We start from the raw sequence: 15,699 nt of genomic DNA, 5'->3' as shown, positions 1-15,699 counted from the left end.
GACCCTCATCCCACCCGCCCGCTGCCTCCGTGCTGCTCCCAGCGCTGCCCAAAACTTTCTTCCCACGCTTCGTCTTCCCAAGCTCCATCCGGGAATGGGGCTGATCTGCATGAGGCATCGCGCACGGGCGGGGATGAGATGGGTTCACCTGAGCACCAGCTCCTTCGGGGGTCCCTCTGGCACCCACCTCCCACCACCCTTCGCTAACGGGCGCGTTGACAAAGTGGCACCCAGGGATGGGTCTGCCGAGCGGAGAGGGTGTGGGAAAAGCGGAACCAGAGACACCTGAGGGCTCAAACCTCCCTGAGGGTTTGGAGGAGCAAGTGGGAGGTGAATGGAGAGTGGAGGGGCCCTGGGCAGAGGGGGGGACGCAGGGCCTGGCCAGGGTGGCGGATGCGCCGCCGGACGTTTGTCTTGCTGTGGAAAGTGCTGGCAGTGAGTTATTGGAGCTCTCCTCTTGAGTGGAGATAAATGTCATAACAGACACCACCCAGAGCGGACCGGGATTCGACAGACACCTCTCCCCCCGCACACCACAGCCCATCCGCAGGGCGCTGGGGGGGACCAGGTCCTCTACCAGCACCAGTTTGGGGTCCCAGTGTCCCCCCAGGTGATCTCTCCAGCTGGAGATCATGGGGTGCCCCCACCCCTAGGTCCAGCCTGGAGCCCCAGCATCTCGCCGTGGTTGGGATCGATCTCCTTGTGCTCGGAGAAGACAGTCCAGCGTGGAGGAGCGCGGCTCCCGGTGGAGCAGGACCACATCCATGCACTCGGGAGGTGACTTCATGGAGTGTCCCCATCCCCAAGCCTGACCTGGAGCCCTAACACCCCTCTGTCCCCATCCCTCCATCCTGCAGGAGAGCCGGCTCTGCCTGGAGTGGAGGGATACCCCCATGGCCCCATCCTTGCCAGGCTTGGGGTCCCTTCTGCACCCCCAGCCCCTCATCACACCACCCTCACTCCATCGCCCCAGGAGCGCTGATGGCTCAATCCTGAGCTGCTCCCACAAAGCAGCACCCATTGTCCCCAGCCCCCCGCTGTGCCCGGTGTCCCCAACCCCGCGGGGGGACAGCCCATGCCCCCGGAGCAGTGGATGTGGGGGTGACCCCATCCCTCTGGGCCACACGCTGGGTTTGGCACCAGCGCCCGCAGGGGTGGGCACGGACCCGAATGTCTTTTTGAGCCAGAACTGCTGGGTTTCTGGTGAAATCCTGCAGCAGTGTTGCCGTGACGACCCTCCTGCAGTTTCCATCCAGAGATGTTTTCCTTTGTTGTGACAGGGACGCGGCGAGGCGGCTGCCGGCAGTTGGGGTGCGCGGCGGCGATGACGAGGGGCTCCCACCACAAAGTCCCAGGACCCACCGCCCCCGGGGAAACCCAGCAAGGCTCCGTCTCTGGCGTGGGGTTAGGGGGTCCCCAAAGCTCCAGCACAGACCTGGATTGGTCCGGACCACGCAGGGGACAGCAGAGGGGCCACATGTAACATGAGTTTGATGGGTCTCAGCCAGGTCTCGCTCCCAAGAGACAAAATAGAGAGGTGACTTGGCTCGCTCACAGCGTGGGGACCATGGGGACACTGTTGAGTCCCACGGGGGATGGAAGGGTCATCGCGGCCAGAGCGGGTGGTAAAGCCAATAACACCTCAATGACAGAGCCAGTCTGGGGGTGGCGAGGCCGGGAGCCTCCCGAGCTCCAGTGCTGCCCGGTTTGGCAGCCAGGGCCACCGTGCCGTGCCCAGAGTGCTGAGCATCACTGCTGCCATCCTGCAGGCGCTGAGCACTGGGGGACCGCGGTGCCACGGACCCTCCCTGTGTGGCGAGGAGCCCCTTCGCTCCCCATGGCCGGAGCGCGGCCGCGTGTCCCGGTCCCCGCATGGCTGGGGGTGCGCGGGGGACCCCATCCCGTGCCCCGTGGAGCCGCTTGTTATTCCGCTCAGGTCCGCCGGCGGCTAATGAAGCCCGTTCCAGGAGAGCTGCCACATTCATCGGGAGAGCGGCTTATTAATGAGGGCTCTGCCACCGCAGCTGGGGCCGGCGCTCGGGGCGCTGGCATGGGGGTGGACAGACGGATGGACGGACAGAGAGACGGACAGCTCCGTGGCAGGTGAACCAGGAGCTGGTGCCGGTCCCCAGTGAGGTGTGGTGAGATGCAGGATGCTCCGACCCGGGTACCACTCGGAGGGGATGGGCTGAGCGCTGGCGCTGTGGACCCGCATCCTCACTGCCCCGGATCCCTCACCAGAGCCAAGTCTTCCCATGGCATGAGCGGGCACAGCGGCGGGGGCGCAGAGAGTTCCACGCTGGGGGCCACAGCATCTCCCCAGGGCTGCAGGGCCCCTGCCCTCGCCAGGCCCGACTTCCCTCCAAACCCGCCAGCAGGATGCATTGATTTTATTTTCTGTTTCCATGGCAACTGCCTCCTTCCCTTCCTTCGCCCTCCCGCAGCACCCAGCCCCCGCCAGCACCCAGCGCCCGCCGGCGACACGGGCGGCACTGTGCCCTCCCGAGTGGCGATGCCACCGGCACAGCATCCACGGACGGCGCCTGATCCTGTGCTCCGGTGCCCACCACGGTGCCCGGAGGGGGGACCGCGAGGGAGCAGGCGGCAGGGCTGGCACGGGGCTGGGAGCGGGCACTGGGAGCCCTGGCCAGTCCCTCTCCGACAGCGGCAATAATTGGCAGCAGGGGCTGGCAGGATGCTGTGCTGGTTCATTAGCCGGGGCGTTAATTATTCACCCCCTTCCCAGCGCTGCCTGCACAGGGATGCCAGGCAGCATCTCCCGTTAGCAAATCCAAGCTCATTAACGGCACATCCCACCCCACACCTGCTCACGGCTGATGTGCCGCATCCCTGGCACCCCCTGCGCGGGGAGGACACCAGCACGGCCATGAGCACCGTACCCTCACTCCTTTGGGAGGAAACACCCCTTTGTGGCTAAAAAGCAGGGTTATAATAAGATAATTGTCATTCCATCCTTTTATCCATCCACTTCCAGAGGGATGTGCCCGTCGCCACCCCGATCCCAAAGAAGTGTCAGCGCTGCACAGTTCCTTCCCAGCACGGAGATGCCACCACATCATTGTTTAGCATTAAATTACTGGTTGTGCCAAATCCTGCCCTTCCCGCCCCCTCCAGGACCCTCGGCCCCTCCAAAGGGAATAAAGGCAGCGGCGCATCCCGGAGAACAGGCGATGCCCTGTGCCGGGCGGAGAGGCCGCGATGTTCAATAAGCGCCTGTGCCGCATTCACCGCTAATCTCCAGTGTTTACACGGAAGTGGAAATCAATCGCTGCAAGTAATTAACGGCAAAGGGCACAACACCCGCTCCTTCTTCGGAAGCGGCTCCCAGCGCCAGCCGGGGTTGCTCAGCAAAACCCACCCGCTGGCACCCGCCGCACAAAAGGCACCGGCACCCCATTTCCTGCACCGCCGGCGCGAGGTGGCCACGGTGGCACCGGGCCAGCGTCCCAACGGCTGGCGGGTGGGAGCAGGGGATCTGGATCCGTGTCTGCGCCTGCTTTGGCACCGGGCTCTCTATTAGCTCTTGGATGAAACGCAAAGGCCCCCCGCAGCGGGCGGCTGAGCGCCGGGCTGGACGGCGACCGGGTGCCAACGCAGCCAAGCTGCTCCCGGCACAGCCCGGCACCAAACAGCTGAGTTACTGCCTCGTTCCTCGACAGCGAGGAGGGTGAGGAAGATGCTGAGGCCGAAGAGCCCTGATTCCACCCCCCAAGGCAAGGGGTTGGGAGTCACTGGGGCGAGAGGGGACGGTGCTGGCATGTGCAGGCAGGAGGTGACGCGGTGACACAGTGGCAGCACTGGCAGATGCGTCCCCGACGCACAATGTGCCGTGGGGCAATTAAGGCTCCTGTGGTTTTTGACCCAATTTCTCCGGCAAAACTCGGGTAGGGGAGAAGGGGAGGAAGGAGGAGGAAGACAGAGCGTGTCACGCATGTGCTGCAGTGTGTCACCGCGTGTGCGTGCACACACGCGTGCTCACCGGCATGCGTGTGCAGGCGTGTGTGCAGCCCCCGAGTGGGGGCTGAGCCCCCGGAGCCGCGCTGCGATGGGGGAGGTGATGGCTTGGCAGCTCTCGCCTGGCTTTATTCTTGCTTGTGGTGGAGCGCAGGCAGCCTCAGCGCCACCGCTGTGACTCACGCAGGCAGCTCAGCACCCGCGGAGGATAGGGAGGGCTGTGCAGCCCTGCCGTGCTGTGTCCTTGCGTCGTCTCCCCCCGCACGGTGGCTGTGAGAGCGACCTGGGTACGTGGGACCACCGCGGGGTCAAGGCTTGGCAACCTCACTGAACACCAGGGCACGTCCACAAAGACCGTGGGCAAGCGCAGCGCGACCATAAGCCTGCAAAGGATAATTCTAAGCAGCTGCTGTGTTATCTTTGGGGGGTGTCAGTGTGATTTCTCCCTGCGCAGCTGCTCTGGGCCCCCCAGGAGAGCGGCCCTGCCGTGCTGGCCCAGAGGCAGCAGGGAGGGTTTGGATTTGCCGGTGCTCCGTGCTGGTGTCTTGTATTGGTGAGGGGATGCCGGGGTGTGGGACGCTGGGGGTGTGGGGGTGCTGGAGGGTGTAGGGATGCTGAGGCGTGTAGGGATGCACCAGAGCAAGGATGCTCCATCATGTAGGGATGCTCCCAGTGTGCAGAGATGCTTGAGCATGGAGGGATGCTGGAGCATGTGGAGGTGCTGGGTGTGCAGGAACACTGGAGCATGCAGGGATGCTGGGACGTGTAGGGATGGTGGAGTGTGCTAAGATGTTGGCATGTGCAGGGATGCTGGGATGTGCAGAGAGGCAGGAGCATGAAGGGATGCTGGGATGTATAGGGATGCTGGAGTGTGCCAGGATGCTGTAATGTGCTGGGTTGCTGAGATGTGCAGGTATACTGGAATGCGCCAGGATGCCGGGATGCACTGGAATGCCGGGATGTGCCAAGATGCTGGGTTGTACTAGGATGCCAGGATGCTGGGTTGTACCGGGAGGCAGGGATGCTGGGATGCAGGGATGCTGGGTTGTACCGGGATGCAGGGATACAGGGATGCTGGGCTGTAGTGGGATGCAGGGATGCAGGGTTATACCGGAATGCAAGGATGCTGGGATGCAGGGTTGTACCGGGATGCATGGATGCAGGGATATGCAGGGATGTAGGGTTGTACTGGGATGCAGGGACCCCCCCGCGCCCCCCCGCCCTCAGCCGCGCTCCCACAGCGCCCTCTGCCGGGCAGGCTCGGGATCGCCCCGCGCCCCCCCAGCCGCGCCCCCGGGGGTCCGCGGTACCGGAGGGGGGGGGTCAGCCCCGTACCCCGGGCCGTGGAGGCACCGGAGCGGGTGGGGGGCGAAGCCTTTGCAGGGGGGAAGCCCGGAGGGGCGGGGCGGGGGCGTTCCCGGATGCTCGGGGCAGCAGTTCCGCCGCTTCCTGCACCGGGAGGTGAGGGCGAGGGAACTGGGGGGGGGGCGGTTGGTGGGGGTCTCCGGTGCTGCGAAAGGGTCTTCAGGGCTTGTTCGGGGGGTCCGCAATGCTTCCCAGGGCGTCCCCGGCGCTGCCCGGGTGCCCCCAATGCGATTGGGGGTTCCCTGTGCTCCTCGGGGTGTCCCCAGTGCTGCTCAGGGGATCCCCAGTGTTGCCCAAGGGGTCCCCAGTGCTGCTTAGGGGTCCCCAGGGCTGCCCGGGGGGGGTCTGTGTGCTGCTGAAGGGTCCCCAGTGTTGCCCAGGGGTCCCCAATGCTGCTGAGTACCCCTAGTGTTGTCAGGGTGTCCCCAATAATGCCCTGGGCGTCTCCATTGCTGCCCAGCGGTCCACAATGCTGCCAGGGTGTCCCCAGTGCGGTTGAAGGGTCCCCAGTGGTTCTTGGGGGGGTCTGTATTGCTGCCCAGGTGTCCCCAATGCAGTTGAAGGGTCCCCAGTGGTTCTTGGGGGGGTCTGTATTGCTGCCCAAGTGTCCCCAATGCAGTTGAAGGGTCCCCAGTGGTTCTTGGGGGGGTCTGTATTGCTGCCCAGGTGTCCCCAATGCAGTTGAAGGGTCCCCAGTGGTTCTTGGAGGGGTCTGTATTGCTGCCCAGGTGTCCCCAATGCAGTTGAAGGGTCCCCAGTGGTTCTTGGGGGTCTGTGTTGCTGCCCAGGTGTCCCCAATGCTGCTGGGTGTCCCCATTTTCGCCCCTCGCTGACCCCGTCTCTCCACAGGCAGCTCGGCCGCTGGCAGCGATGCCCGTGGAGCCCCTGATCTGCGCCAACACGGCCTCGCGGTGAGTCCCGGCCCCGGGGGCAGCAGGCAGCGGGTTCTGCCAGGAGGGTCCTTCCTGGGCACCACGCGCTGTCCTCTGTCCCTGCAGGGGACTCAGATCCCGTCGCTGACGCTGTCCCCATCGTGTCCCTGGGATGGTGGTGGTGTCCCCGCAGGGTGAGCTCCGTGCTTAACCGGGATGTGAAGCAGTTTGGGAAGAAGCACATGTTTGACACGAGCGAGGAGACGTGTTGGAACTCGGACCAGGTGGGGGGCACAAGGATGAGGGACGCCAGAAGGGCGGGATGGGAGCCGTGCATGGGACAAGAGCCACGCGCGAGGGGAACATCCCGCTGTGACGAAGCCCTGGTGTCGTTCCTGCCTCCAGGGCACGTGTCAGTGGGTCACCCTGGACTTTCCCCACACCGTCAAGGTCTCGCAGCTCCACATCCAGTTCCAGGGAGGATTCTCCAGCCGGCTGTGCATACTGGAAGGTGAGGACCTGGTTTGGGGGACATGGGGGAGCCCTCTGCCTCAGTTTACCTACACCTGGATCCCACAGCAGTTTTTGAGGCCCAGAGGACTTTGTTAGTTGTTCCTGAAACCTAAGAGGGGCTGAGGCTGTGGGCTGGAGCAGAGAGGGGTGAACAAGGACCAGAGGAGGCCATGGAGATGCTCCAAGGGCGGGATCACCTCCTGTATGAGGCCAGGCTGAGAGAGCTGGGGTGCAGCCTGGAGAAGAAAAGGCTCTGGGGAGACCTTAGAGCAGCTTCCAGTATGGAAAGGGGCTCCAGGAAAGCTGGGGAGGGGCTCTGGATCAGGGAGGGCAGGGACAGGATAAGGGGGAAACACTTTTCAGCTGAAAGAGGAGATTGAGATGACATCTTAGGTAGAGATGTTTTGCTGTGAGGGTGGGGAGCCCCTGGCCCAGGCTGCCCAGAGCAGTGGTGCTGCCCCATCCCTGGAGGGGTTCAAGGCCAGGTTGGATGGGGCTTTGGAGCCCCTGATCCAGCGGGAGGTGTCCCTGCCCATGGCATGAGGTGGGACTGGATGGGCTTTGGGGTCCCTTCCAACCCAAACCATTCTGTGACCTGGGGTTCTCTGGGATGCTTTGGGTGCAAATGGGAACCTGGTCCCTTAGATGAACCCCTTCTCCCAGAGGCGACACAAGGAGAATTTTGGGGGTTTCTGTGGCCGTGGCAGCCCGCAGAACCTTCCCCAGGACCTGAGCCTCCACCTTTGCCCTCCACAGGCTGCAGAGCAGGTGAAGAACTGGTGAAAATATCTGACCTGTACCCCCAGGACATCAATGCCATGCAGATATCCTTTGCCATGTTGTGGGGTGGGCTGAACAGCTTGGTGGGTGGGTTCAGAGCCACCTCCAGCTGCGAAGAGCCAGGGAGGTGATGGCAGAGATGGCATTTAAAGCAATTCAGCGGAGCTGGAGCAAATCTGGACATCGCTGGCTGCAGTGCAAGCCCCACACGAGCCCCTTCAGAGCAGGTCTCCCACGTGTCGTGACATCCCCCTGCCTGTTTTTCTCCTTTATGGGCCCCACACAGATTCCAGGTGGAGGAGACGGTGCTGGATAAGCTGAAGATCACGTTTGAGAACAGCACAGACTTCTTCGGGAGGATTGTGGTGTACCACCTCGGGGTGCTGGGGAAGAAGCTCTAGGGCAGCGTGGGGGGCTGTTCCTCATCGCCTGCGCTCCCCCGTGGGGGGGACACGGGACAGCAAACCCTGCCAGCCGCCCCCTGAGGCTCTGAGAGGGAATCCCACCCCACGGGTGGCAATGACAGAGGGACACTAGTGCAGACATCCACTTCCAAGCCTTTGGTGGGACACAGCCGGTGTAACTGGCTGAATAAATGGTGTCATCACTCCTTCCTGGCGGCTCCTTGGGCAAGAGGCAACCCAGGGGTTTGCTGTGGCCATGCTGGTGCGTGGCTTGAGCGGGAGAGAGAAGTGCCACCTCCCTGTGCTGTGGCTCTGGCTTCTCTCCCTTTGCTAACCACCCCAGAGCTTCTTGGAGGGGCTTTTGTGGCCCTGCAGGGCCGTGCAGGGTGATTTCCTGCAGGATTTGGCTCCTGCCTGTGGATATTTCCCTGTCTGGTTATAGCGCTGCGTGCAGGGAGGGCTTGGCAAGTTTATGGGTGCAAGAGGGAGATTCCCTCTTCAAAGAGACATCTCTGGAGAGGCATCAAGTGGCACGGGGAGGGGAGGTGGGTGGCCCAGTTCCCCAGTAGCTGGTGCTGGGATCAGGGACTGGCAGCTGCGATGGGCTGAGGCAGCGGACAGGGCTTCAGAGGCTGCAGGAAAATTTACTTCCAGTAATGCAATACCTGAATGCAGACGCACGAAGCAGCCGAGCCCCGACAGGGCAGAGCCACAGCTGCCCCGAGGAAGGAGTGTCTCTGGGTGTGAGGCGCGTGCTGCTCCGCGGGAGAAGCGTGGCTGTGCCGAGGGCAGGTGGTTCCCAGCTTCCTCCACGTGCTCCTTGCTCAAAGCGTCGTGCCGCTCCCTGTTTCGGGGTGGCTGGGTGAGGCTGCCTTGGTCCCAGAGCCTCGCGTTATCCGGGAGAAGCCCTGGAGCTGCAGCAGCACCGCGTGAGTGCTGTGTCACTCCAGCGCCTTTCTCTGGAAGAGCTTGAGGATGTGATTTTCAATAACCTGTTGGACTAAGGGAGGAGAGAGGGGTGAAACCCAGGGAAGTCAAGCCTGTGAGAAGCCAGTGCTGCTGTGGCCAGGATCTGGTCACTGTTTTGCTCCCATTTTCCAGTGGGAGGCTGGAAAATCCTTTTTTCCAGAGGCTTGTTGCCATCTGCCCTGTCCCAGCACGGCTCTGGTTCAGAGGGCAAGCAGGGGGAACAGGACCCATCCTAGTTTCTCTAGGGAGCTTTGGAAGGTTAAAACAAGTCCCAAGGAAGGCTGGAAGCTGGGAATTGCCTGGAGGCTTTTCGGGAAGGGAAGGCAGGGCTCCCTGCCAGGCACGGAGGGAACACTTGCCTTTCTTGTGTCCCAGGGCCACGGCCAGATCCATCGGGGTGTATCCAGAATCTGCTTCCGTTGTCAGGTCGGCGCCACGAGCTGCAAGCAGGCAGTGGGGATCAGGGCACAGCACTCCCCTGCCGGCACGGCAGCCCCTCCAGGTCAGACACAGGGTGAGGGGACCCCCAAGAGGTGCCCGTCCTTGCTGAGCAGCCCCCCACGACACCCCTGGGCTGCTTGGTTTCTCTCCCCGAGGTGATGACCAACGAGTAGCGATTGGAGGCCGAGGCTAAGAGCGGATCTTCCCTGTTACCTAGTAGGGCCTCGACACACTTGACGTGATTGCCGCGCACGGCGTAGAGCAGAGGAGTGCCACCGTTCTGCAGGGAGAGGGAAGGGGCTGTGTCATTGCCGGCCTCACGCCGGGCCGTGTTCACGCAACTCCTGCTTCTCCCAGAGCTGTAGGTCCCCAACCCACCGCGATCCCCTTTCCACCCTCTCCCAGCACCAGGCTCGGTGTGTTCTCAGAGAGCAGCTCTGCACAAGATTTCTTCTCTCTGTCTGCCACACAATTAACTTTTAAACTGTGTCGTTTTAAAGGCAACCTGAAGTTCTGAGCGCCGATTCCTTGTGGTAACATCACCAGTGTGAGCAGCTGAGGAAATCGTTTAAAATTATTATCTGGATTAATTTCTCGAAGCAACCGCATGAGCAGGCAAACGAGCGCTGCAAGCCTGGGGGGCAGCTGGGAGACAGCAATTGCTGCTAACACAGCCCAGAATGATGGGAACTCATTCTGCTCCCTTCTTCCTGCCCTGAGGAAGGAGTGTCTCTGGGTGTGAGGTGCTGTGGCCATTCCACCCTCTGGGAGAAGCGTGGATCCGGCGAGGGCAGAGCTTAAAATGAGGCGCTGCTTCTTAAAATGAGCTCTGCGGAGCCCCGTGCAGCGCTCGGTGTCACTCCCAGCGCGGCGGCGGCACTCACCCAGTCGTAGATGTTGATGTCCACGTTCCTCTCCAGCAGCATGATGACGATGTCGGTGTAGCCGCCCATGCTGGCCAGGGACAGGGCGCTCTCCCGCTCCTTGGCCAGCGTGTGGGGGTCCGCGCCCTGGGGACGGCACAGGCGTCAGCCTCGAGGGGTGGAAGAGCCCTGATGGGACCCGGCGTGCTCGGTACAGCCTTGCTGGGTACCCCAGGGGGGCTGATCCTGGATGGCCTCGTGGGGCAGAGACGGCTCACACATTCCCAGTGACCTCTCCTTAGCTAAAGTCCTTACTGGGCATGTTTTTATCATCATCGAACCTCTCAGGTGAGGACTTAAAAGCCCTTCTCACGTGTCAGTAACTACGCCTGATGGTTCCTGTTACTCAGCCCTTTTCCCCATCACCACTCTCAGCGTTACTGGCCCTGTCTAGATCCTGTACAGTCTCCTCCATCCCTTTATTACCAATTTACATAGAAAACCTCCCTGTCCTCCAAGCCCTGTCAACCAGGACCTCTCCTGGACTTCATTATAGCCTTTATCACCTCATTTATTTTGGGTTCGGTTTGTCTCTCTGGTAATGCATTGTGATTTTGCTGCTAATACAGTAAGAGAGCCAGAGTTTGGCCAGCCTTTATGTAGCGTGAGTGTTCAGCGGTCATTAGACACATGGATGTGGGACTGAGCTTTGGGGAGCAGCTTGATCCAGACAGCAGGAGGATGTGGTTCCTGCTCACCCCCAGACGGTGCTCGACTGCAAGCCCGGCACTCAAGGACGATGCAGCAATGAGTTCATTAACTGCAACGATACCTCGGCGAACACATTTGCTGGCAGATTACAGGGCCCAAGTGGTAAGCCTGATCTCAAATTACCAATAAGCAGATATTTAATTACAAACAGTTATTGCTAGCTGTGAGATAAGACTCTTCATGCTCCTGACTTAGCTCATAGCCCAGTGGGGAGCAGCATCCAACAGCGTCTGAGCCGTTAGCTCTGCAAACTCGTCCTGTTTGGTGCCATGGGAAAGGTTGGCTGAGATGGTATCAGGACAGTGCTGGACAATTTGACAGCCAGCAGGGCTGGAGATGGAAAGTTTCCTTTTAACAGGGTCTGTGTGAGCATGGCCTTACCCATTCCAGTAGGTGACGGACTGTTTCGATCTCTCCAAAGGCTGCAGCCCAGATCAGTGGCGTGAAACCTCTCTCATCGGGTTTGTTCACCAAGTTCTCACCTGCACAAACACGGATGACACATCATAAACAGGATGGGTAAAGCCCCCTCTGCTCCCTGTCGCCTCAGTAAACCCAGTGAAGGCTTTAAATGAAGCCAAGGGTTTAGCAAAAGGCCTGCTATGACTCTGTGTGATCTGGGGTAAGAACCCAACAGAAGAGACCTACCTTTCCAAAGATGCTCTTTCAGCTGGCTGAGCTCTCCTTGAGCAGCAAGTTGGTGGATGGACAACGCTGAGGGACAGAAGGAGTTCACCCATCAGGACAAAATGTTTCCCCAGCTCAGCATCCACTGTCTACAGGTTGGTCCCTGCAAGTCTGGGAGGCGATTACCCATCCAAGCCCCAAAAAGCCCAATGAGTAACTGACACTGTTCTGGTTTGAGCTAAAGCAGACCGATTTTCTAACTTTTCAGCTAAGCCTCTTCTAAGTAACTTCAGTTTTTGAGAGTTTACAACACGTCTTTCAGGTGGTGTCTGTCTCTAGAAGTGATAAAGTTTAATATTTATAGTTAATCACCAAAGTAACAGGGCACTGATATGCAGAAAGGCCACTGTTTATGCTTATTCCTTTAGAAACCAAAGCCATCTTGGAGTTGGTGCAATGCCGTAAGTCTAAAGGGCACCTGCAGCGAGGATTGGACAGGAGAGCTGACCCCAAACTACCCAACAAGGTATTCCATGCCATATACATCATGCCCGGTATAAAACTGAGGGATCATAAGGGTCAAGACCTCTTCTTCAGTGGCTGGCAGCTAGTGAGAACCTCATACATCCTTCTGCTGCCTGATCCTGATCCACGCGTTCCCAAATCCATCTCCTCTCTGCTGCTGAGTCCAGCCAGGGACCTCTCCCCACGCCTGCCCTGCAGCATCAGCGGTGATGTAGTCATTGAGGGGTTCAATTTTGTATATTTGTATGTGGTTTATTATTCTCTTATTAATATTTTCCTTATTATTGTTTCATGAAAGCTGTTTCAGTTTTAAGTTTCCAGCCCATGGATCTCTCCCCCTCATTTCCCTTTCCCCTCTCCGTCTGGTGGTGGGAACTGGGATACGACTGCCCAAGTTTAGCTGCCATCCAGGCTGGGAGTGGGGCTAAACCGTGACGAACGCTGTTCAGCGGCGGGAACAGATGGACACAGCAAATGCTGAGAGCAACAGGGAGAAGCCTGAGAGGGCACTGAAGAGCGTGGCAGCAGGAGACAGCAGGGTATGTCCACGGCCCGGGGTGCACAGCCCGCTCTGCCCAGCGGTACTCACTGTCCAGCGTGGCTGGGAGGGCTGAGACCTCGTTGCCTCGCTGCCTGTTGGTCAGCGTGTTCGAATGCTTCAGGGGGAAACCTGTTCCGGAGAGAGGAGAGAGTCAGGGAGGAGCTGCACTGACTCAAGACCAAGAGCTTCATGAAAGCTCAGGTCTCGAGCAACTTATCCAAATCTGTTCCCTCCCGTCCCTGGCAGAAACTGGGTCTGGTGAAAAAGGAATTATCCCCTCGCACGTAAAGAGCCTGGAGACTGCGGTTTGAACAGCGTGCAGGGAAGATAAAAGTTGCCCAAGGAGGGGCAGGGTCCATCTGGGGCACCACGAGAAGCAGAGATCTGGCATTAATGGCATAATTGCAAATGGTACACTGCAGGGGGGACAGTCTGGGGGATGCACTCATATTTCCTACCCTTGAAGAACTTCCCTTGGAATTCGCAATGTGTTTTCAGTGAGCTATTTGTAGTTTAATTAGGAAAATATACAGAAAGAGCTTCTGGTTCTACTGCCCAGAGCTGCAGTGACCTCTCACTGCTGTCACGAGTCATCTCGATTTGGACTTGGAGGGACTGGCAGCAGTAAAAGACTTCTTTCTAGCTGTCTTTGTGGAACGACAGACCCAGATGACCTCTCCCATGCCTGTCTCCCACTGGGGCTGAGCCTGAGCATCTGTGCGCAGCAGGTACCGCAACACTCACTGTCCAGGGCGGAGAGGTTGGTGCTCCTCTGCTTGTCCCTCCAGGCAGCTGAGGGCTTCGGGAGAGCGTCTGCTCCACCTGTGAAACCAGTGTGGCCGTTAGGGACCTCGGTTCTGCTTTTTGGGGAGCAAGCTGTGGCATGATGAGACCCAACCTGCGTACATCCCGACCTCAGGGCAGGCTAATCCCAGTTTACAGAGGGACAGACGCTGCAGGGTCCCAGGTCCATGCATGTCCCACCTCAGCCCCCACCACCCTGTCACCCCCAGCACTCACTGTCCCTGTGGTCCAAGCGTGTCCTGTCCTGGTCTGCCCGCAGATGCTCCCGGGGGGCACTGCTGTCCCCCGTGTCCCTTCTCACAGCCAGCTCCTCTGTGGATGCTGCTCCCTTGGCTTCATTTTCACCCTTTTTCTGGAGCTCCTGGGCATCCTCATCATTCGGGGGGGTCTCCACGAGACGAGTGGAGGCTTCTTCACCTTCCATGGGGCAGCTGCCACACACAGCACGTTAGGAAGGTGGAAAAAGTGGAGATGTCTCCCAGGATGGAGGGGGCAGCAGGGAGGGGGGAGGCTGCCAGGTCCCCGAGCACTTGCAGCCACCAAACTCCTCTGTGCCGGCAGCGCAGTTTGGGGTCCCGCTTGCCCTCCCTGGCCACACTCCCCGCAATGGTGGCAACAAAAGCTCCCATCACGGGACTGTCGCCAAACCACTCATCCCAGCATGCCTGTCTTCCCGCTCGCAGTGGGGCCAAGCCAGGGAGGGTTGGAGGAAACCTCCCGTTTCCCCCAGTTACCCCACTGCCATCTTCAGCCCCCCCATCCCCAGGCTGGCTGGTAGGGCTCCCCAGTTACCCCACTGCCGCCTCCAGCCCCCCTGTCCCCAAGCTGGCTGGCGGGGCTCAAGCCAAGCCGCCGTTCCGCGCCAAGGACTCTGGGCTCACCCCCAGCATCCTCCGGTGCAGGAGTTCCCCGTTCCCGCCTGTGGCCCCTTCCTCTGGCCAAGGCTGGGGGGCTGCTGGAGGGAAGCGGGGGGCTCAGTGGGTCCCCAGTCCAGCTCCACCTGCGCTGACGAACGGAGGCTGGGCAAGGCGGAAAGCCTGGCGTTAAAGCGACAGACCCTTTCGGGGGACGGCGTGGCCATCTTACCGTTGTGGATTGAACTTTTTTTTTTCTGTTCTTTTCTTCCTTGTGCAAGCTTTGTTTTGAGTCAGCGTGACCTTGTGATCACCGGCATCCCGCGTACGGGACGGTGTCTGCGAGTGCGTGGAGCTCGTGTGAATACAGCAAGCGTTTCCTGGAAGGCGTTGGATGAGCGTGGGTTGTGTATAAACAAGCCCTGGTGGTCTGTGCTGTAAGATAAGATAAAACTGTATAAGGAGAAAGGACTACAGTGTTAAGGATTGTGAGAAACACTCATTCACTGGCAAAATATTGAAAAGGACAAAGTCTTCGAAGCAAAGGCAATAATACTTTTATTTTACAGTTCAGCTCTGAATTGGATGCCCTTCTAAAAAAAGGCATATCATCTTACAAAAGCAGTGGGTATATATAGTTTTAGACAAAGAACCATATAAATCCTCAAAGAATGTTCATTATTTTTTTTTAGATTATCCAACCCTGTCCGGAGACTCCCTTCAGGTTCTCTCCTGACCCACAACAGCTGCATCTTACAAGACAACTAAGCATATTAATAAATTCTCACAGCCCTAAGACGGGTTATCTCTTGACCTAAACCAGCTACATCTTACAAGACAGATTTATATGATGACATAATTAAACACACAAAACAGCCGCAGCAAAACTTACCAATTAATTCTCACATGATCATCAGGAGAAGATGGAGAACACTCATTACTCTGCTGGAGACCACAAAAAAAAAAAAGTTGATAAAAGGAGAATTTTGGACCTGCGCAGACAGATGGTGATGACATAGCCCTGAGACAGATGGATGTAAATAATTTCCCCAAAATAATTACGGTATTCAAGAGGTGTTTGAAAAATGTTAATGAATAGGTATCACTTACCTGGTTTAAGGAAACCGAAATACTGATACGGGTACACACGATTTAGCAGAGGATCTCGGATAAAGCCCTGCTCGCTCTTTATCTTTGATGAAGTACTTAGGGACATGGTTTAGGGAGTGTTAGGAATGGTTGGACTCAATGATCCAATGGGTCCTTTCCAACCTTGTGATTCTGTGATTCTGTGATACGTGCTAAGGAGTTTGAGGCGGTTCCCCACTGAGTGGGGGGACACACAGGTCACCCCCATTCATCCCTCATCCCCCATGGGATCCCCCTGCTCCGCCT

At 59.0% G+C, this 15,699-nt stretch overlaps 2 protein-coding genes across 6 annotated transcripts; one reads left to right on the top strand and one right to left on the bottom strand.

The window, feature by feature from the left end:
• The first annotated feature begins 4,425 nt into the window (after nt 1-4,425).
• NR2C2AP (nuclear receptor 2C2 associated protein) lies at nt 4,426-8,120 on the top strand. 2 transcript variants are annotated; one of them, XM_054050156.1, is made up of 6 exons: nt 4,426-4,515; nt 6,190-6,251; nt 6,406-6,496; nt 6,618-6,723; nt 7,482-7,550; nt 7,791-8,120. In XM_054050156.1, exons 2-6 carry the CDS (start codon nt 6,211-6,213, stop codon nt 7,904-7,906), a joined length of 423 nt encoding a protein of 140 aa, XP_053906131.1. In that variant the 5' UTR covers nt 4,426-4,515; nt 6,190-6,210; the 3' UTR covers nt 7,907-8,120. The 2 variants fall into 2 exon arrangements, with proteins under 2 accessions (XP_053906131.1, XP_053906130.1); XM_054050155.1 differs by lacking the exon at nt 4,426-4,515 and adding an exon at nt 5,350-5,436 and having other exon boundaries at nt 7,791-8,110.
• Nucleotides 8,121-8,559: 439 nt separating this feature from the next.
• Nucleotides 8,560-15,245, bottom strand: RFXANK (regulatory factor X associated ankyrin containing protein). Of its 4 annotated transcripts, none has more exons than XM_054050142.1 (10): nt 14,537-14,707; nt 13,667-13,881; nt 13,391-13,468; nt 12,695-12,775; nt 11,602-11,667; nt 11,335-11,435; nt 10,204-10,329; nt 9,533-9,599; nt 9,238-9,318; nt 8,560-8,909 (listed from the first exon to the last, which is right to left on the bottom strand). In XM_054050142.1, the coding sequence occupies exons 2-10, from the start codon at nt 13,872-13,874 to the stop codon at nt 8,851-8,853; spliced, it is 867 nt and encodes a 288-aa protein (XP_053906117.1). In that variant the 5' UTR covers nt 13,875-13,881; nt 14,537-14,707; the 3' UTR covers nt 8,560-8,850. The 4 variants fall into 4 exon arrangements, 2 of the variants coding, with proteins under 2 accessions (XP_053906117.1, XP_009566580.2); XM_009568285.2 differs by lacking the exon at nt 14,537-14,707 and adding an exon at nt 14,332-14,521 and having other exon boundaries at nt 8,563-8,909; XR_008447266.1 differs by adding an exon at nt 15,211-15,245 and having other exon boundaries at nt 8,842-8,909; nt 9,238-9,599; nt 14,537-14,739.
• Between the last annotated feature and the right edge of the window lie 454 nt (nt 15,246-15,699).

Source organism: Cuculus canorus, chromosome 27 (genome assembly GCF_017976375.1).
Source record: "Cuculus canorus isolate bCucCan1 chromosome 27, bCucCan1.pri, whole genome shotgun sequence".
NCBI lineage: Eukaryota > Metazoa > Chordata > Aves > Cuculiformes > Cuculidae > Cuculus > Cuculus canorus.
Note: the sequence above shows the minus strand (reverse complement) of the source record. Positions and strands in the feature narration are given on the sequence as shown.